The sequence below is a fragment of the Fundulus heteroclitus genome, unplaced genomic scaffold (genome assembly GCF_011125445.2).
Source record: "Fundulus heteroclitus isolate FHET01 unplaced genomic scaffold, MU-UCD_Fhet_4.1 scaffold_48, whole genome shotgun sequence".
NCBI classification, from domain to species: domain Eukaryota; kingdom Metazoa; phylum Chordata; class Actinopteri; order Cyprinodontiformes; family Fundulidae; genus Fundulus; species Fundulus heteroclitus.
Window position 1 is genome coordinate 2,757,830 of NW_023396901.1, and position 22,324 is coordinate 2,780,153.

Genomic DNA, 22,324 nt, shown 5'->3' on the forward strand with positions numbered 1-22,324 from the left:
ATACTCGGTTAGCCCAAAAAAAGCTTTGCTAAGTACCAGGATTGCTGTCAGCTTCAGAAGAGAAACTCCCATCAGATCACCTTCAGCACCAACATGTTCTCTGTAGCTCTGCTGCTGCTGGATTATGTGAGTCTCAATGGGACCAAGATTTGTATGCCATGACTAAACTAAATATTCCCTGTTGGTAACAATTCGGTTTAATGTGTTTCTCCACAGATGTGAAGTGTGAACAGCTGACACAGCCAGCCTCTGTGACTGTGCAGCCAGGTCAATCATATAATATTTCAGTTACTTAACTTATAACATCTTTTCTGCTGGCTAGCCGACCCACTGAATAAAAATCCCTGCAGAACCCAGTGGACTAACCTGCTTAATTTATAACTGTAGGCTATTACTAAAACACTTGTATCAGACAGGCACACTATAAAATGACTGTTGTTAATCTCTACTGTCAGTGTAGTCGGTGGTATCTCTGCCTTCTGTCTGAATCATCCTCCAACCATAACCCATCTGTCAATAATTAGGATGTGAAATGTGACGTGTAGGAGGCCTTTAAAGCATATGATGCATGCTGATTGTGAGGGTAAATGGACTGAAAGTTAAAATCAAAGTAAATTAAAAAAGATGACAGCAAAGTACAAGCATGTCAGAATAGTAGATGCAGCTTAACCAGATCCATTTCAGGAAGCAACTCTTGATTTGAATCCTAACTCTAACTCACCAAATGAATGTGAAAAAATAAAGCAAAAAGAGACAACCATAAGTCCTGTACAATGTTGAATTGGCACCAGTAAAAGAGGGAAACACACGCTGTTACAGAAGCAGCTGACGTTGTGGTTCATGATTTCCTGTTTATCAGGATTTCTACCAACAAGAGGCTCAACTGAAAAATTCTGGTTTCCTCCATCCATAAAAACTGTTCACTTTGTACATTGGATCAGTTTCATCGGTAGGTATTTTTCTTAGGGAAGTTATTATGTCAACTTAGTTTTGGGAGTAGGGCGACGCCTTAGCCACACCTTTAATTAACCAATAGCCTACTACCCAGCTCACTCATCCATCTCAGTCTGTAACGCTCTTTTGACATCATCCTCCCTAACCCTCAACCATCATTCTCATCGCCTTTCCCTCCACTCATCCCACCACCCCCTTCTAATCATCCTCATCCCCTTTCCTTCACTTCATCCCTTCATCCTCATCCCATTTCTTTCCCTTCATCCCAGCCTGGAACACCTGCAGAGTTTAATAGCGTGGCTGAACGTTGCCCAAACATGTTGGGGCTTCCCATTCCCCCTCCACAGCTCTGAACTTCCTCACTGCCAACTCGAACAGTTTCCAGCGGGAGACTCAAGCACAGTCCTCTGGAGCCCGGTTCACAAACAAGGACCTTTTACCCCTGAGATAGCTGCTTGCTCGCCGCCCTGACAATAAGCTTCACCTTGAAGCAACTTCTTCCAACCCGATGGCCCAAAGTCAACAAAACTGATACAATGGCACAGATTTGGCAGAGACTTAAGCAGGGGAAAGATTAATCATTTAAGTGGTTTACTTATAATATGTTTTTACTGTTTTGTTTAAAGATTTAACCGAGGTAAACAGACCTTGAGCTTACATTCAAGCTACCCATTTGCAACCTTTGAAACAACGCTTTGCTGATGTGTTTTGGGTGTGTTAGGTTTATAACAAAGTTTCCTTCCAAAAAACGTTTTGTACACTAATGGGATAATAATGTTTGTGTTTTCTGGTCTGCTTTGTTTCTGGTAATAAGTTCTTGAACTTGAAGAGAAGTTGTCACTCATTGATTCCATATATGTGCAGAGTTTTCTGTTAAAAGAATGCCAGTGCACAAATCACCCTTTCATCTATTGTCCTAATATCAGCTGTTTGAGTTTATGTTCTCTAGACAACACTCAAGAGAGCGAGAGTTCTTTATTAAATATTAAATAACAAGAAAAAAAACCCTGTGATGGCATGACACTGGTTTCAAAAGTGCTAGATGATATAAAAACTTACATTAGCTCAGATATCATTCTTGCATGTGTTTCCTGTAATATTGAAAATGTTAAATAGAGAAATCAGAAAAAAATCCCAATTAGAAGAACATAGTAATTTAATATAGGTATTATAAATGCAAACATACTGTGCATTGGTTAATGCTACATAAAAAAAAAATATCATGTGATTCTTGTGTGGCTGGTTTGGTATTATGCAAATCAGAAGAGTCTGGTGTTATAGACCTGATGGGTTGCTGTCAGCTTCAGAAGAGAAACTCCCATCAGATCACCTTCAGCACCAACATGTTCTCTGTAGCTCTGCTGCTGCTGCTGGCTGCTGGATCCTGTGAGTCTCAACGGGACAAACGTTGTGTGGCATGACTGAGCTGAATATTCCCTGTTGGTAATGATATAGTTTTAATGTGTTTCTCTGCAGGTGTGAAGTGTGAACAGCTGACACAGCCAGTCTCTGTGACTGTGCAGCCAGGTCATCGTCTGACCATCAGCTGTCAGGTCTCTTATGATGTGAGCAGCTACTTGACACATTGGATCAGACAACCTGCAGGGAAAGGACTGGAGTGGATTGGGTACAAATATACTGGAAGTTCAAACTACAAAGACTCACTGAAGAACAAGTTCAGTATCGACTTAGACACTTCCAGTAAAATATTGACTCTGAATGGACAGAATATGCAGCCTGAGGACTCTGCTGTGTATTACTGTGCCAGAGAGCCACAGTGACACAAACCAGCAGCACAGCTGTACAAAAACCCCTCAGAGCCTGAACACTTTTATTACTCACCAACCAGAGGAGGCGCTTTTAGACCACAAATGAATTTAGACTGTTTCATGCAGACAGCACCGCAATGTTCCAAATTTCTGTGAAAAAAAAAAAAAAACATGACATACAACGTACTACCATGTAAATTCACAATAATGGGATCTTTAATGAATGGCTTATTTAAATATGGGTGTTTCTTTGGTAATGTTATTGTCACCTCAGGATACTCCAACATATTGACACTAATTCAGAAATAACCTGAAACAATTTATGGTTCAACAAATCTGAACTTCAGAAAGTTATGATGCTTTTTGTACAACAGATAAGTAGCAGCAAATAGCTCAACAACATGGTGAAAAATTGCATATTTTGTTTACTACTTAAAACAGCTAATTAACACAACCAACAAGAACAACAAAACAAAGATGGTCAAAAGCTTATATTTCTATGTCACCTTCCCAATGACCCGAGGACACGGCCTATATACTTAATGAGGAAATAACCCAATAATTACTTTTGGACATTGTTTCCCATAGTGATGAAAAAGGTTGCTTAATTTCATTGTATGAAACAATTTTTGTTTTTTGATGCTTTTCTTTTTTTAAGACGCGGTAAGTCTTTATTTCCCCCCAGTTGTCATATGAGACATATATAGTGATGGCTACTATATCTTTGAGATACAGTATATAATGACCTAGATGGAGATAGAGTATATCATGTATTTCTTTTATGGTCACAATACAAAAGTACATTTCACTTGAGTTAGGCAGGATTTATGTATTACTTAAATTAAGAGTAACAGAATACTAACATGATAGTTTGTTAATTTGCAAATTGAAGAATTCTGATTTAAAGACATTCTGTGATGCTATGAGAAGAAGAGAAACTCCCCTCAGCTCATCTTCAGCACCAACATGTTCTCTGTTGTTGTGATGATGATGCTGCTGGATAACGTCAGTCTCCCTGACTGACTCAAAGCAACCTTTGCTTTTCCCCGATCTCACCCAAATTGACGTTTCATCTGGCTGTACAGAAGCAATAAATAACTGATAAAATACTGCCGTGAAAAAACGGATTATTGACTTTACTTTTTTAAAAAAATAATTAAATAAAACAAGTCAGAAAATATTAAACATTTGGACATTTTGAACAATGTGGATCTAATTAAATATCATTCTGCTCTTCAGCTGTCTCAATACAAAGAGAATACAGCAGATGTATGGATATAATAAATAACTGCTTCTGTTTGTTGATATAGCTCTTTATTCTTGATCTTTCATGGGTCAACAGTAAGAACTCTATTGTATGAAAGAAAGGAGCTTCAAACTGCTGCCCCGCTTTCGAACAGCCTTTAACTCCGATATCATTACCTGACCGAAACACACATGCATGATGTGAGTCAAATCCGGGCCTACAGCCTTCTCTACTCTACTCTCCGGCCATTTTCATCAATTTCCGTGAGATGGCCTCTGCTTATACAGCATGCCATGCAAAGGATTGTGGAATCCCTTTCAGGCTGGTAAGTGATACTGCGAGGTTTATTTGCTAAATTAGCCGCAGGTGAAAGCGTACAGACTCCTTTTCTTACCTCCTTCCTTACTGACTGCACTATTCAGAAAGCACTTGTCATGGCGACTGCTGATGAACTTCCGTTTTGGCTAAAGAGTCCTTGCCCAATAAAGGTATTTGGATGGACCCTCAGTTCTCCCTCTGCTCATGCCAGCTCACTGCACTTTTCCCTCTCTGCTTAATTGAATCTTTCTCATCGTGCCTGTGTAATTGGTACCAGTTGTTACTCCTCCTTTCTCCCCTTATATATTTACATTGTCAATGTAAATATGTAAATATAGCCATTACCATTTGCCATTACCATTTGCCAGGATCTCTGTCTTCATCCATTTTTCTACTCTGCTCTGGTGTCGTTGTTGCCATACTCCTGATTCCTGTTTCCCTGTCACTGTGTAAGCCTTGTTTTATTGTTGAATAAATCGCCACTATTCAACATGCAACTCCCAAGCTCTTGTCTGCGCTTCAATCCAATTCCATCAAATATGACAACGTATGCAAAAACAAAATTGTTTTACTACAAACACAGAAAAGCACACCACTCTTTAAACCTTTGTTTTTACTATTGTTCCTGAGAGTTTCCCTGCAGGTAGGTCAGAAATCTGCATGAGACGATGGCATTGATATAAAGATAATGTTCATTTGTAGATTGTAACCAACATTTAACATAGACCACAAAAGATTTTGTTGTCGTAATACAATAAGACCAACATTTACTGTCTCAAAATGTACAAAATATGTAGTTGAAGACAGACAGAGAGTCATTGTAACAGAAATATTTTGCTGACTTGCACAAAAATCTCTGAAAGCCAAATAACTTTTGGGTTTAAGGGACTAGTTAAGGAGACCTGAAACCACTCAGGCTGTCTGAAGATTTACTGACTGGTGTAAAAAATAAAAGTTTAAAAAAATTAACAGCAGCTGATTTTAGAAGTCCCAGACAATATAAAAAATAACATTTGCTCAGATATGATTGTTGCACATGTTTTATGTAATATTGAAATTGGTAAATACAAAAATCAAAAAAGGAACACAAATAAAACATTATTAATTAAAGACAGGTATTTTAAAAACAAGCATACTGTGCCTTCCTGTTGGTCACTACTGTGTAAAAAAACCCTTTCCATTATGTGTTTCTGATGTGGCTGGTTTGGTATCATGCAAATCAGAAGTGTCAGGTTTTATAGAGATGATCTGATGCTGTCAGCTGCAGAACAAGAGAAACTCCCATCAGATCACCTTCAGCACCATGTTCTCTGTAGCTCTGCTGCTGCTGCTGGCTGCTGGATCCTGTGAGTCTCAATGAGATAAACATTGTGTGTCATGACCGAACCAAATATTCCCTGCTGGTAATGATATAGTTTTAATGTGCTTCTCCACAGGTGTGAAGTGTGAACAGCTGACACAGCCAGCCTCTGTGACTGTGCAGCCAGGTCAACGTCTGACCATCAGCTGTCAGGTTTCTTATTCTATGAGCAGCTATGCAACTGACTGGATCAGACAGGCTGCAGGGAAAGGACTGGAGTGGATTGGGGGGAAATATACTGGAGGTTCAGCGTACAAAGACTCACTGAAGAACAAGTTCAGTATAGACTTAGACACTTCCAGTAAAACAGTGACTCTAAATGGACAGAATATGCAGCCTGAAGACTCTGCTGTGTATTACTGTGCCAGAAACGACCACAGTGACACAAACCAGCAGCACAGCTGCACAAAAACCCCTCATAGCCTGAACAGGTTATATGAAACCACCAGAGGAGGTGTTCCAACACAATTCATTGTTGAACTCGTAAAAGTAAATGTTATTTGTAATGTTATCAGTTAAAAAAGTTAAAAAAGAATAAGACAAATATTGTATGAAATTTAGATTGTAAGAAAATGTCTGATTGACTGAAAGGAAGTGAAATAAGCTTTGTCTGAATGATCATCTCAGTGCTCCTGATTGTTTCATCCATATTAGAACAGGAATCAAAGATAGAAATGTCCATAAAATTCAAGCAAATTTCAAAGTGTCTGGGAGAACAATGGCTAATGTATTGAATTCTGATGTATGATTAAGAACAAACTAACAAATATTAGTATTTGTTCATCACTGCAACACTTGGATCATTCAGACAGCTATAAAAGGACTGAAGGACTAAAATCAGAGGCTGCAGCTTTTTCATGATTCTCTCATCACCTGTAGCACACTCATGCATTTGTGAGGTATTGTGTAGCAATACTCTTTTCATTTTAACCATGATTTACTTATAAATCAACTACTGCTTTGGTTTGTATTACTGCGTATACATTTTGTAAATGTGTAAAACAAACCAAGAAGTGAAAAAAGTGTGTTAAAAGGCAACAGAGAGGGAAATCCTAACACAAACTTCTTAAAAAACACTGTATAACAGCCGGTGGTGATATAAGAGCGACACATAAACTGAACACACATGGTTTGAGTTTTCTTGTTTGTTGACCTCATCTTTGTTCAGCAGAAAGCTTTTCTCATTTCACTCTTTTACAAATAGCTGTAGAAGGTATAACATAAAAGTGATAGATTGTTTTTTTCTTTGATGACACATTTTTGTACACCTTCTCTAATTCAACCTGGAAAGAGTCACACGGACAGAAAAGGCAATTCGATTTATTGACATGAATCAGCGATAGTTCTTTGGTGCTCTGACCCCGCAGAACATAGACATAATATAAGAGTAGACGCGTCATTGGGCGGGTTCTGCCTATGCTGCGATGCGTCAGAGCGTCCGCCATCTTAAATGTGGCAAATCTGCAGTTACTCAGTCACTTAAACAGTATCAGAGGGACTTTAATCTCTGAATATACTTTGTATTCGTAGTATTTTTGTTTTCGTAATATTACAAGTTTATTTCCGTATCCCTTTAGCTTCATTCTCCTGAATTTATTCTCCTAAAGAATAAAAATAATTAAAATAATCTAACCTGGCCCTATTACTCCAGGAGTGAAATAATTCTGCAAACTGTGATTATTCTGGAAATGTTTCCCCTTAATTCTCATAATATGATGTTTTTATCATAACATTATCACTTTTGTGTTTGTTAGTTTATTTTTACTTTAGGACTTTTTTTCCCTCATATTATTAATTTTACCTCTTTAATACTCACCCAAAAAGTCTGTTCCTAAAGGTTCTCCTGTGACACGGGTTTATGAAATAATGAAGACCACAATGTTTAGATTTAACAAATTTATCCTTATATTCATAACACATAAACACACACATATATATATATATATATATATATATATATATATATATATATATATATATATATATATATATATATATATATATATATGCGTGTGTGTGTGTGTGTGTGTATTTATTGCAGCACAGGAATGAGGCATCTTTTCTGATTCACGTTCACAATAACAGAACTCGACTTTTTTCTGCCACATACAATATGGCGGTGACGTTGACGTGCGAACCTGCGCCCTATGACGCGTCTACGTATATGATGTCTATGCCGCAGAAGACCTGAGAGATGCGAATGGATATGATCTTGGACGTTGAGTTTTCAGATTAGGATTAGTGAAATCTTCCCCCCTGGGGTCCGGACATTATTGGTGGCGGCCGGAGGAGACAAGGGAGCAAGGAGGACATGAGAGCGCTAAGGAGGAGATGGGATGGAGGTGGGATAAAGCTCATCTGAGGAGCAGGAGAATCCATAAATGGAGGGCTGTATAAGCAAAGTTTGCAGGATGATTGGCTGAGGTAGGAAGAGGTCTTGAAGCAGATTGGCTGGATCACAGGCGCATGAGGAGGCAGTCAGGGAATAAAAGTTTGTTTTCCAGTCTGAATTACCATTTTAACCCCGTTTGTTTTAAAATGACTTACTCAAGTTTAGTTTTTTTCTAAAATGAACTGTTTTGAAATACTATAGAAATAACTTGTTTATCATCCCTTTATATTTTATAATGTCACATGTCTTTTCACGTGAAATCTAAATGCAAGGAGTTTTTTTTAAATGGTACGATGAAACATAGATGCTGCATTATTACACACTGTCAGTACATTAAATCCCTCCTTCTCCATTATCAGGCAAACCAACAGTCTCTGCTGTGCATTTCTGTCCTGCTGACTGGTTTGCAATCAATGTCTCCAGTTTCAGGATGAGGAACACACTCATTGTTCCCTTTCATGACCTCTTTCTAGAATGTACATTCTTTTGTTTTTAAATTTTGAATGTTACAGTGATCAGTAAATGTCAGAACATTTGTCATTTCCCATGTTATTTTCACCTGTAGCTCTTCTATTTCCATCACATCAGGTTCTACAGGACAGAGTATGGAGTCCATTTAGTCTCGTCCAGAGATGAAAAACCTTGGAGAGACTTTCAGTCTGTCCACATTTTTTGTCACATTGACCAAAATTATCGAGTCAAAGTTCTCATGGTGAAAAAAATTCTATTAAAATCACAAATATATTGTTAAATTCAAACTGCTAATGCAACATTTTAATGAAACAAAGTAGTCAAAGGCTTTGTAAGAAAAGGATGTGCAAATCATTTTAGATCTAAAACATGACAACAGTTTTGCTGGTGTGCCAGAATAGTATCCTGTTTTTAAATTATTTGAGGTTTGATTGAAAGAAATATTTAAATATGTGTTATGAACTTCAGATCAGAGAACCCGGTATTCAAGCCAGATATGTAGTTGCGCTTTAAAGGTTTATTTTTTAAAATAAAACAAACAAAATCAGATATGGGGAGGAAAATGTCCAGATTGGCGCAGGCTGCTCACAGCAGGAGATGACAGACAGGAGAAGGCAGACAAGAACAAAGGGGCTGGGCAGGAATTATGGTCAGAGCAGTTCAAGGTCATGTCCACAGTCAGAGAGCCGATGAGGTGTCCAGCAAGGGCAAGGCAAACAGGGAAAATTGGAGAAAACTTGAGACAAGGTCAAAAACAGGCAGACAAGGTGACTATGGGAGGCAGGAATAAATAAGCAGAGTCCCAGGTGAGATGACTTGAACCTAATTCACATCAGCAGGTGAATGAAGTAAATTGGCTGGAGCTATGGTAGAGGGTGCAGACTGAAATAAACATGAATGGAGCTTAAGAAAAATACAAGGACATAATCTGACTGATAACATAAACACAAAACTACATGGACAAATGAAGGTAACTGTTAACTAAGAGACAAAAGGTAAAGAAATGCAGTCATGAGAAAAAAACGTATAACAAATCTAAAACATGAAGTATTGAACCTTATGGCAATATCCAGAGGACAAACCTAATATCTGAGTATGGCAAGACCTATAAAACATAGATATCAAGAAAAACATGAATCTAAATCAAAACCATAACCAGACACCTCCAAATAATGACAGAAATGTAGTTTATTATCAGCAATAAGAACAGGATTTAGGTCACTGTCTCCTTGAATAGGTTTGCTGTATTCAAGGAGACAGTGAGGGTCTCCTTGGAAAGCATGATAAATTGAATAAAAGCAGATTTTAGTGCATAATAAACTGGTTTTGAGTAAAAGTCACTGGATAGATGTTATTGGAATAATGTAGTGTTGATGAAGTACATTTTCTAGTTTCAGACAATAGCAGCAAACAGTAATCATCAAGAAAGTTAGAAAACACTAAACATTTGCAGATCAGTGTTTTATTCTTAAATGTTTAAATTTTTTTCAATTAATTAACATAAATCTTTAAAAAATTGCCTTCCCTTTTGAAATTATGGTAAATGACCAAGATTTGTATAATGCTTCACATTACATTCAGACACACACAAAAAAATTAAGGCCATTTAAAATTAGTTAAAAAAAACATTTGGTGTCTTTTCCTTTAATAGACTAGTTGATTTTTTTTCTTTCTGTGAATAGAACAAAAATCTTAAAGATGAGAAACAGTCTAAATGAAAATATCAAAATATAAAATTTATTTCATATCAAATACAGGAATAGTTTACCGAATACTGCTAGACAAGGTTCCCACCTATGATCTGGTAAAACTTACAGACTCCTTGTTTGTTGCATTATGCAAATTAACCATTAACTTTTAAAGACGTGACCTCATGCTGTCAGCACCAGATGAAGAGAAACTCCCCTCAGATCACCTTCAGCACCAACATGTTCTCTGTAGCTCTGCTGCTGCTAGTAGCTGGATCCTATGAGTCTGACTGAGGCGTTTACAGCATGTTCACCATTAAAGGACTGATTACGGTTTGTAGAATAATTCTAGCTTTAATATGTTTCTCTGCAGGTGTGAAGTGTGAACTGCTGACACAGCCAGCCTCTGTGACTGTGCAGCCAGGTCAACGTCTGACCATCAGCTGTCAGGTCTCTTATGATCTGAGCTACTGGACAGCTTGGATCAGACAGCCTGCAGGGAAAGGACTGGAGTGGATTGGGGTTAATGATAGTGATGGAAATTCAGAGTACAAATATTCACTGAAGAACAAGTTCAGTATAGACGTAGAGACTTCCAGCAGTACAGTGACTCTAAACGGACAGAATATGCAGCCTGAAGACCCTGCTGTGTATTACTGTGCCAGAGTAGATGACAGTGACACAAACCAGCAGCAGTGCTGTACAAAAACCCCTCAGAGCCTGAACACGTCTATTACTACTAAATGACCTGAAGAGGCGCTCTTAGACCACAAATGAATTCTCACTGTTCTATAAAGGAAGGACTTTTATTGTGGTTTGAGATTTCCTGTTTTCCAGGGATCCTGTCAACACGTGGTTCAACAGATAAATTCCTCATTTCCTCTCTTCAACTAAAAGCCCAACAATATGTATTAAAAATGGCGGAGAGGTTCAGAAACTCCTCAGTCCAGGAATAGTTTTAACATAAACCCACCACAGGAGGAGCCGTTAGACTGATTTAGGTACCAAGCGTTTCTTATGCTCTGTCCATGTAAAGGAATTGTAATTGTTTTATTACTGAAATGTTCTATACAAATAAACCTGCCTTGCCACTGCTTTAGCATCAAATAATTCAACTTTTGTGAACTTCCAAAAAATGTTTTTTATATTCTTTCAAGGAAATATTCAAACTATTTAAATGTAGAGAAACTGCAATTCAAGAAGTCCGGTCACACTGTGAAACTATTAACTATTAATTCCTGCAGCACATCTGCTGTTACCTGTTGAGTGTAGGACTCTGAGACAAAAGTATTTTATTACCATTTTCTAGAATACCTTCTTTTGAAGCTTCTAACCCTGTTTTAGTCTTCTGAACAAAATCCATGAACAAAGCTAAAATCTTTTACCAAAATTCAAACTTCAGAATCATCCCATACATTTTGGAAAACTAATAATCCATGCGCTGTTAAACCCACCACGTGGTAAAACTTAATATACTTGAATAAACAACATCATGACCGATAGAGTACACAACAAAATGGTAATAAATCAGTTCAGACGATGAAAAACACTAAATTAACATGAACTTTGTACTTTCAGAGTTACTGTTTCTGGATGCTGTGATAAAGGACAGCACTTCCTGCAATATGTGGTCAAAGATCCTGACAGGCAGGATCGTCATCATGCAAATGAAGTGTTCTGGTTTAAAGACTTGGTCTGATGCTGTCAGCTGCAGAAGAAGAAAAACTCCCATCAGATCAACTTCAACACAAAAATGTTCTCTGTAGCTCTGCTGCTGCTGCTGGTTGCTGGATCCTGTGAGTCTCACTGAGGCAGAAACCTTTACAGCATGATCACAATACAGTTTTTATAGATTGCTTTGACCTGTTTGAAGAAACTCGCAACCTCTCAGTTTTCAGCATCACCATCTCTGCAGAGCAAAAGACACTTCTTGCAAATGAGTTAACTCATTCTCATTGGTTTGACTCATTTTCCCCACGCTTTTGCAAAACAGTTAACACAGATGTCATTTGTGCAGTCCAACCTCCATTGCTTTAGCTGTGGTAGCAAAACAGAAACTATATGTTCCAAGCTCTTACAAACTTCTTGATCAGAATGAAATCACTGAAGCACCTGATTGACACCTCTTTACACAATTTTTCAATTTGCAGTCAGTTTGCAGGCTTTACGTAAAAGGTGCCATGTTGTGTGTTGTTCTTTGCAAGCATGGATGGTCTAAGGCAGATGAGAGTCAGAGTAAGAGGTAGATGAGTCAGGGGAAGAAGATTATGAGGAAGAGGAATCCATGTGTGAGGTGGCGGTGTAGCTGGAAGGACTCAAGTTACATATGAAATTTGGGCAACAGTGATTGATCATGTGGTAAATCATGGCCTTTCACTTAGAGGGGCTGGACAAAGAGTCCAACCTTTTCTCAATAGAAAAACGACTGCATCCATGGTAAGAGTTTTTCGACGGAACAGCAGGTATTGCTGCTATACAGTATATACATCTCTATCTATTCCTGTAGAGGAATTCTTCAGTGCATGGAGATGGAAGGTATATGATCACCGCCCCTATGAGCAGATGCCCTAGCTCAATGCAATGACTGCTGCTGCCCATGATATAGATGCAGAGGCATGTCAAGGATGGATCAGGCATGCAAGAAGATTTTTCCCTAGGTGCATTGCAAGGGAAAATATTGAGTGTGATGAAGATGAGGCCATGTGGCCTATTCGTCAGGACAGAATGGACTAGAAGGAACAAACAGCCCAAGTATTTTCTGTTGGAATCTTTCATTTTTTGGAATATTTCATTTGTTTATCTGGAAAAAAAGAATGAAGAATCAATAAAATTTGCATCACAACATATTTGCTTCTGGATCCATTTTTTGCAAAAAATGACACTGACATGTAAGCTGTGTACAGTCTTTGGCTACAATGAACCAGCAATGCTGCACTGATTCACATTGAGTGTGGTGTTTTGTATTTTGTTCCCCCTTGTGTAACAAATGATTGGAAGGGCTCAAACATTTGTGTGCAAGTTGTGTTGTTTGAGGGGAAAATGTGCTTTTGGATCATATGTTAAATGTTTTGGCAGAGTTGGAGCCTTTTGCAAACAAAATGTTTCATTTTGACCATTGGTACCACTGTTTAGGTCTCTGCGTTAACTGTTTTGAAAAATGTGGGTTTTGAGTTGACTGCTGTGTCAAAGCAACCAATAAAAACTGTAAACTGACTGATCACTGTTTATGTGGTAATTATAAACTTAATATTTTCCTCTGCAGGTGTGAAGTGTGAACAGCTGACACAGACAGCCTCTGTGACTGTGCAGCCAGGTCAACGTCTGACCATCAGCTGTCAGGTCTCTTATTCTCTGAGCTACTGGACAGCTTGGATCAGACAGGCTGCAGGGAAAGGACTGGAGTGGATTGGGGTGAACGATAGTTATGGAAGTTCACATTACAAAGATTCACTGAAGAACAAGTTCATTATAGATGTAGACACTTCAAGTAAAACAGTGATTCTGAATGGACAGAATATGCAGCCTGAAGACTCTGCTGTGTATTACTGTGCCAGAGTAGACCACAGTGACACAAACCAGCAGCACAGCTGTACAAAAACCCCTCAGCGCCTGAACACGTCTGTTACTACTAAATGACCAGACGAGGCGCTCTTGGACAACAAATAAATTCTCACTGTTCTATAAACAAAACTTAAAGTTTTCTGTCATTGACAGTATTTTTGCTCAATTTTGAAAAGCAAATAAACAATATCACCAACAAATAAACTAAGTACAACTAAGAAGAAGGTATAATTTGCATTTATTTTGTTTCTAATTAATCAACAATCCAACCAGAGCTCTTTAGTCCTATTCTGACATGATTCATTCTAACGAGGGACCACATGTGATTTGTAATAATTGCAGAGATAGTCTGTGTTGTTAATCCTGTGCAAATCAGCAGTCTCAGTAATTTGGAAGGTAAAAAGTCCCCTGCTAATTTCCTAATACATTTAGCTAAACTCTGGGGTCCTGTGATAATACTAATCTATATGAATTGGCTTCTGTGTGATTTGGTCAGAGATGGGCACGATCCGATATGTGAATAGTCAATTTTGGTTCCTTGGTGTATTTTTATTTGCTTTTGGTGAAGAATGGAGGCTTCATTGACGTGTTTAGAAAACCTGTTGGGTTCCTAGCCAGCAAAACCCTATCGGCCCTTAACGTACAGCATCAAAATGAAAAGGCTGAAGAGAAGGTGCATTAGTTATGCAAATGGTGGATCACATCATGCACTGTGAGTTAAGAATACTTTTCTTCTGTTTGAAGGCTTCTGTTGTACAGCTGAGCTGTAGCCGTACTCTGTAAAGAAGTTTTAACATCAACTCACTCACTGGTTCATGTCTTTCTTTGGGTTTACATCATAACCGGGAGATGTCAGTAAATTCCATTAAAATCTCAGGATTCTCTTATCATGTGCAAATGCTCCACATAAAAAGCACCTGTAGAGAGTAATTTACGTGTTACATGGGGTTCCCCGATAATGCTTATCCCGTGTGAATAGGTGTTTTGTCTGTGTAACATTAGGGTCTCATTTTGCCACATATCATGATTATTATCTGGCCAAAAAGAAAATGTCTGTTTTGTCTCTCTTTAACAAATGAAACCAGATGATTCTGCTGTGTTTTACTGCACCGGGGAAGAGGTTAAAGTGAGCAAAGAGGTTGTGCAAAAAACTCCAAAACAACAGCATGAAATACGTTGCTTACGAGGGTCTGAAGGAGACAGCTGACTCCAACACACAAAAGAAAAAGGGGTTCTGTTTGAAAAAAAAAAGCCAAGTCCAAATAAGGGATTTCACATTGAAAAACTAGCCCCCAAAAAACAAAACCTGTTGCTCATGAACATTGCAAGCAGCTTTAGAGAAAAACAAGCCCAAAGTTGCTTCTAAAAAGCAGACTAGGCTAAACTGGAGCTCACATACACACATTAACACCCCTGCTGATAATCAAAAAGACCACCAGCCCATTTCATAGACTGTTTCAGCACAAGTTTGCAGTGTGTGGTGTTTTTATGATCACGATGATGAGGGAAGTCATGGATGTATGATGATGTTTCTATTCCACTGAGAAAAATCCAAATAAATGTACCTGGATAGATGCTGCAGTGACTGGAAATTCAACTGTTGGCTCCTTAGCACTGAATGTAGAGACACATAGAGGTAGTCAGATATTCCACAGTAAAGTCCTGTCCCTTACAATCTCACATCCAACCTTGACATTTTTCAGCAATCTTTCCATGTTTAGGAAAATTAATGAAAAAAGCTCCTTTCATATGGTCCCAATCATCATATTGCGAGTCACTTAAATACTCAAATACCAACGCAGCAGTGTTTTGTTTTACCATAATATGTTGGTTGAGGATATGTTTAGGACCACTATTTTACTCTCATAAGTACGGGAAACTCTAAACGTTTTCCCACTCAACGTTTCTCCAAATCTAAAATGGCCATGGCACATGTATACTTAGGATATTTAGGAATTTGCTGTCAAGGCCCATTCAGATCTGAAAACAACAAAAACTAAGAAACTAGCAGAAAAAAAGCTATAAAAACAACATAGCCTGCAACAAAGTGCATACAATGTATGAACACTGCAGAGAAATATTGTTCTGAATTTTGTTAAAATCTTGATGAGCAAAGAGAAACTAAGTGACTTCTCTTCTTTGACTATCTGATCTACAGACAGAGGATAAGAGGTATAAAAGACTGTAAATAAATTCCTCAGTTTCTCCCTTCAACAAACATCCAAAAATGTGCATTAAAAAGAGATGAGAGGTTCATAAACTCCTGAGTCCAGGAACAATTCTCCACAGTGGGAGCCATTGGACTGAGTTACATACAACTGCTTTAACAGAGAAGAAATCAAATTTTAAGAACTCATATAAAGTGTATTTAATTTTCTTTGAATTTAAATGTAGATAAACTGCAGTTCCAAAACTCCGGTCACAGTGTGAGTTAAACTATTAAGCATTAATTCCTGCAGCACATTGTCAGGATGCAGTTCTTCCTTCTCTCCCCTGCTTCACCCCATGCTGGATCAGTTTCACCTGCTGCAATAATCAAGTCTGGACTCATTCCACCTGTTCAACCTCCTACATAAACTCCTCCCATTTCTGCTTTCACTGCTGGTTCGACAACGTCCTTCCCACGTCTGCACGTGCCTCACGTCTCCCAGCGTCCTTCGTCCCACATCGTGTGCTCCCATCTCCAGCCAGCCCTGTCTCTGCCTACCAGCCTTCACTCGTCTCTGCCTTCCTGCCTGCGTTCCCTTAAGTCCCCCGGCTTCGGCTCCACTACGTTCTCCTGCTCCAGCCACTGTCAACATCACTCCGCTGCCATCTGGTACAGTCTGCTGGTCTCCTTTCCACCACTGAATTCAGGCTCAGTAACCAGTACCTGACACACATCTGCTTTTATCTTTTGAGTGGAGCACTCTGAGCCAACAGTGTTTTATTACCATTTTCTAAAATACCTTCTTTTGAAGCTTGTAACTCTGTTTTAGTCTTCTGAACAAAATCCATGAAAAAGCTAAAATCTTTTAGCAAAATGCAAACTTTGAAATTAATCAGAATCATCCCATCAATTAAGGAAAACTAATAATCTATGCACTGTTAAACCCACCATGTGGTAATTTTTAATATACTTGAATAAACAACATCATAAAGAATAGTGTACACAACAAAATGGCAATAAATCAGTTCAGAAGATGAAAAACACAAAATTAACATGAACTTTGTACTTTCAGAGTTACTGTTTCTGGATGCTGTGATAAAGGACAGCACTTTCCGCAACACGTGGTCAAAAATCCTGACAGGCAGGATCGTCATCATGCAAATGAAGTGTTCTGCTTTAAAGGCTTGGTCTGATGCTGTCAGCTGTAGAAGAAGAAAAACTCCCATCAGATCAACTTCAACACAAAAATGTTCTCTGTAGCTCTGCTGCTGCTGCTGGTTGCTGGATCCTGTGAGTCTCACTGAGGCAGAAACTTTTACAGCATGATCACAATAAACTGACTGATCACTGTTTATGTGGTAATTATAAACTTAAAATTTTTCCCTGCAGGTGTGAAGTGTGAACAGCTGACACAGCCAGCCTCTGTGACTGTGCAGCCAGGTCAACGTCTGACCATCAGCTGTCAGGTCTCTTATTCTCTGATCTACTGGACAGCTTGGATTAGACAGCCTGCAGGAAAAGGACTGGAGTGGATTGGGATGAACGACAGTGGTGGAGATTCACGCTACAAAGATTCACTGAAGAACAAGTTCAGTATAGATGTAGTCACTTCCAGCAGCACAGTGACTCTAAACGGACAGAATATGCAGCCTGAAGACTCTGCTGTGTATTACTGTGCCAGATACGACCACAGTGACACAGTGACACAAACCAGCAGCAGAGCTGTACAAAAACCCCTCAGAGCCTGAACACGTCCATTACTACTAAATGACCAGAAGAGGCGCTCTTAGACCACAAATAAATTCTCACTGTTTTATAATGGAAATACACAATTTTCTGTCAATATTAAGTCACATTTTACGTTGAACAAACAACAAAAACTAAGAGGAAGGAAGATTTTTCATTTATTTTGTTTCTGATGAATCACCTATCCAACTCCAGCTCTTTATCTGTGTAACATTAGAGACTAATATCACAACATATCAGGAATAACTGGCTAAAAAGGTTACACATAAAAGAAGTTTTGAATTATTCATTTTCTTTTTTATGTCAAACCCAGAGGTTAAGAAAACTCAAAAGAGTAAAATTACAGTACAAGAAATACATTATTTATGAGGCCCTGACGGATGCAGCTGATACCAGCAGAGAGGCAAAACAAAGGTGAGCTGTAGTGATGAAGTAGGAATTTCTGTTGAATCAGGATTAACTTGTATTATATGGTTTTAGTAAAGCATTTGATAGTATCTAAAGCGATACATTTTAAATGCCATTATATTTCATATTAATAGACATTTTAAACTGAAACTTTTTGTTAGAAGAGAAACCGTCTTCATCTTCCAGTTGTTCAGGATTTATATCTGTGCAGAATGAGACTGATGAGACTTTGACATACAGACTTGTTTACTAATTGATGGGTTGGAAATGACAGCTTGCAATGAAAATTCAGTCTTTCACTGTGTTTGATTCAGATCTGAAACAACCAAGAATCTAACAGAAAAAAAGGCTATAAAACAACAGAGCCTGAACAATGTGCATACATGTCTATTAAATATATAAATATCTTCCTGAATTTTTATTAAAATCTTGATGAGGAAAGAAAAGACTATCTTTCTCTGTCTGATCTAGAGACAGAAGTAGAGAGATAAAAAAGACATTGTGTTTTGAGATTTCCTGTTTTCCAGGGACCCTGGCAACCTGTGGTTCATCTGCTGGTTGCTGTCTCTCTGCTCTCTGAGTTCTCCTGTTTCAGATGATTGTAAATAGTTTGTCTTTGAACAGATTTCCAGGTAAATGACTCTTCATCGTCTCTCAGAGACCCTCAGTCAGATCATCTGGTTTCTCAGTTACTGGATCAGACAAGCTGAGGGAAAAACACAGGAATGGATCAGGGTTGGCTGGTCTGATTTTTTTGAAGTAACACTGTTGTTCCACTAAACTGAGAACTGATGAGTCAGGAATATCAATAAATATTTCAAGCTTAGAAAGTGAAAGAAGAATCAATGCTTAAAACATTCTTCCCACCAGAAAAATAAGTACTTTGTTATTACCATGTAAGCTTTGAAGCTATTTTTAATGCTTGTATTATGGCCCAGAATCTACTGACAGATCACAACGTAAATTCTTGAGGGGTTTAATATTCACCAAAATCAAAGTGTTGTTTGCTAATATCAACAATAAATCTGCTGTTACCTGTTAATATTAAAATTAACATTTATTACTCATATTTCTGCTGTATTGTGCTATAAACCTAACAGCATTTTTAGATTTTCATGTAGATTTTGATAAATAGTTATTCCCAGTGTTTGCTTTATCTCCATTGCACTTGTTTAATTTGTTACAGGTTTGGATTAATGCCGTTATTGTTGAGAGACAATTTCTCATAGCATTTTTACTAAAGATTTAAACTCCCCTCAGTTTTCATGAGTGAAGTTAGGAGACTTGTCACATTTTTTTATTTTATCTTATTGTTTTTACTATATTGTTTCCTTGCTGTTGCAAAGTAGAATCAATATGTTTATCAAACAGATTATTCATTTAGAAGAACGTAATGTAGATAATATGATACATCACAATCTACTGATAAGTTTATGCACTTTTTTTCAGTTTACATTGCCTCATTTTTAAATTTATTCCACTAGTGTCTGACTGTACAGCATGCTGGGTAAAGACAGCATAAGTACTGTAATGGAAAAATGAAGACTGATCTTAGACACATAAAAAACACAAGTGCATATTTGTCCATACTAAAATATTTTGCAGAGCAACATCAAGACAGTTTAACGTTTCACATATTTTTCACTTTCAAAAATGTCAGGATGCAGCTTGTAGGCTGCATGCTGAGCCTCTTTCCCTCTCTCTCTTTCCTGCGCAGCCTGATTGGTTTCACCTGTCAGGCTGCAATCAACATCCAACTGCTCCCACCTGGTTCCACCCTTATTTATACTCACCTCAGTCTGTTCTTGGTCGCCGGTCCGTAGTGTTCACTCCCACTCCGTCTCTGCCAGAATCCTTGTCAGCTCAGTTTTTTGTTACAGTTAGCCTGAAGACGTTGCTTCAACTTGGTTTTTGTTCAAGTCATTTCCCTAAGACTCTGCCCAGCTCTGCTCCATCGGAAGTTCTCTATTCCTGTCCTCGTCTCCGCTGCTGTTTCCACGTTCTCAAGTTCCTGAGTTGTTCCACGTTCCTGAGCTGTTTCACGTTCTCAAGTCCGCAACTGCTCCATGTTCTCAAGTCCGCAACTGATCCACGTTCTCAAGTTCTGCAGCTGTTTCCACGGTCTCAGTTCTACAGCTGCTCGACGGTCAAGTCCGCAACTGCACCATGTTCTCAAGTTCTGCAGCTGTGTCCACGTTCTCAAGTTCTGCAGCTGTGTCCACGTTCTCAAGTTCTGCAGCTGTGTCCACGTTCTCAAGTTCTCGCTGCTGTTCCACGTTCTCAAGTTCTGCAGCTGCTCGACGGTCAAGTCTGCAACTGCTCCACGCTCTCAAGTTCTGCAGCTGTTTCCACGCTCTCAAGTTCTGCAGCTGTTTCCACGTTCTCAAGTTCCTGAGCTGTTCCACTTTCTCAAGTTCTGCAGCTGTTTCCACGGTCTCAAGTTCTGCAGCTGTTTCCACGTTCTCAAGTTCCTGAGCTGTTCCACTTTCTCAAGTTCTGCAGCTGTTTCCACGGTCTCAAGTTCTGCAGCCGCTCGGCGGTCAAGTACCGCAGCTGTTCAACGGTTTCAAGTCCACCGCTCCAGAGTTTCCTCCTGGTCAGTCACCCATTACTCCTCCTGTCAGCCAGCTTCTGCATCCTTCATCTCCGTCCATAAAAGACTCTCCATTCTGTTCAATAAACTCACTTCAAGAACTAGCTCTGTGTGTGCGTGCTGTGTCCGGGCTCATGACAAAAAATAAAAGCACTGATTATTTTAAATCTAAAAATAACAAATCTACAGTTTTGTCATATAAACCTTGAAGAAAGGTTTTTAAAATATCTCACAACACTGATAAACATGATTAATCCAGAAAGCAGTTTTTTAAAAATGTCTAGGTTTGACACATTTTTTTGTTTTTACATTATTGCCCTCCAAAAACAGACAATTTACATACAAACATTTTAAACCTGAGACTGAGACTATGGTTTCACATAATTATTATTCATACATAAAATCCTGAATTTATGTTTACCATTATGCAGGGAAGGGCAAGTTAGGTAACCGAGACCGGGAGACAAAAATAAATAGATAAAATGACAAATATATAATCAGAAAGAGAATGCACCTTAATTAAGATATGTCACAATCGGTTTCCACAGTCTTTCAAACTTCTGAGCTTTCATTTGTAGTTGAACAATTACTCGTTCCATTGTATTTATGTGTTTAGTCTTTTGTACCCAGTGATCCATGTTGGGTGAGTCAGGCTCCATTCAGTTGATTGTAATCATTTCCTTTACTGTCATTAGAAGAATATTTAGGAGAGTCCTTTGGTCATAAGTAAACGGGGGTTGGGAACACAGCAAGTGTAAAAATTACAGGATCAAAAGGAATGTTAACTTTTAGTATTCTCTCCAGAACATCTTTAAAATTTTTTCCAGAAGTTTTGTATCTGAGGACAGCCCCAGAATATGTGGTTCTGATTGCCCACTTGACCACAACCCCTCCAACATTTATCAATGGTACTGCTCTTTGGAAAAAAAAAAAAAAAAAAAAGCTTTGAAGAGGAGTTTGAAAAAAATCTAATTTTGCACTTCCAATCAAATTCTTTCCAAATCTGACTCCTGATTCTCTTGTGAGAGCCAGCGCAAATGTCCTCCAATGATTAATTCCCCAGAGTGATATTCAGTTCTCTCTCCCATTATTGTGTAATATGCAAAGTATTATGTGACACATCTATCATTAGTTTTAGGTTTGACATACTTTGAAGCATTTTATTTATTTATCTATTATCTATTTCTAGTTTAAAACATAAAAAGTAAATCATAATGAATCAGCCTCTGCCGCAGTAATGTTTTATTTTAGAGTATGATTCTTAATTTCACCTCATATGTTATAAATTCAAGCACAGTGTCTCCATAATGTGTCTATTTCTAAACAACAGACAAATATTTATGCAACACGTGGTCACAAATGCTAATTGGTTTTGCCTTTATGTAAATTAAGCGCTAACCAAAATGTTCTCTGTAGCTCTGCTGCTGCTGCTGGCTGCTGGATCCTGTGAGTCTCACTGAGGCAGAAACACTTACAACATGATCTCATAAAAGTTACAGTTTATTGTTGAGGTAATTCTGTTTTGATGTTTTTCTCCAAAGGTGTGAAGTGTGAACAGCTGACACAGCCAGCCTCTGTGACTGTGCAGCCAGGTCAACGTCTGACCATCAGCTGTCAGGTATCTTATTCTCTGAGCAGCTATGCAACAAATTGGATCAGACAGCCTGCA

At 38.4% G+C, this 22,324-nt stretch overlaps 3 gene segments (V, D, J or C); all 3 read left to right on the forward strand.

The window, feature by feature from the left end:
- The first annotated feature begins 2,297 nt into the window (after positions 1-2,297).
- On the forward strand, positions 2,298-2,735 carry LOC118560773. The segment is given in 2 exon segments: positions 2,298-2,340; positions 2,431-2,735. Coding segments are annotated over 2 exon segments (348 nt in total).
- A 2,855-nt stretch (positions 2,736-5,590) lies between these two features.
- On the forward strand, positions 5,591-10,492 carry LOC118560765. The segment is given in 3 exon segments: positions 5,591-5,633; positions 5,724-6,130; positions 10,394-10,492. Coding segments are annotated over 3 exon segments (549 nt in total).
- A 6,663-nt stretch (positions 10,493-17,155) lies between these two features.
- Positions 17,156-17,656, forward strand: LOC118560766. The segment is given in 2 exon segments: positions 17,156-17,198; positions 17,298-17,656. Coding segments are annotated over 2 exon segments (402 nt in total).
- Positions 17,657-22,324: the final 4,668 nt, after the last annotated feature.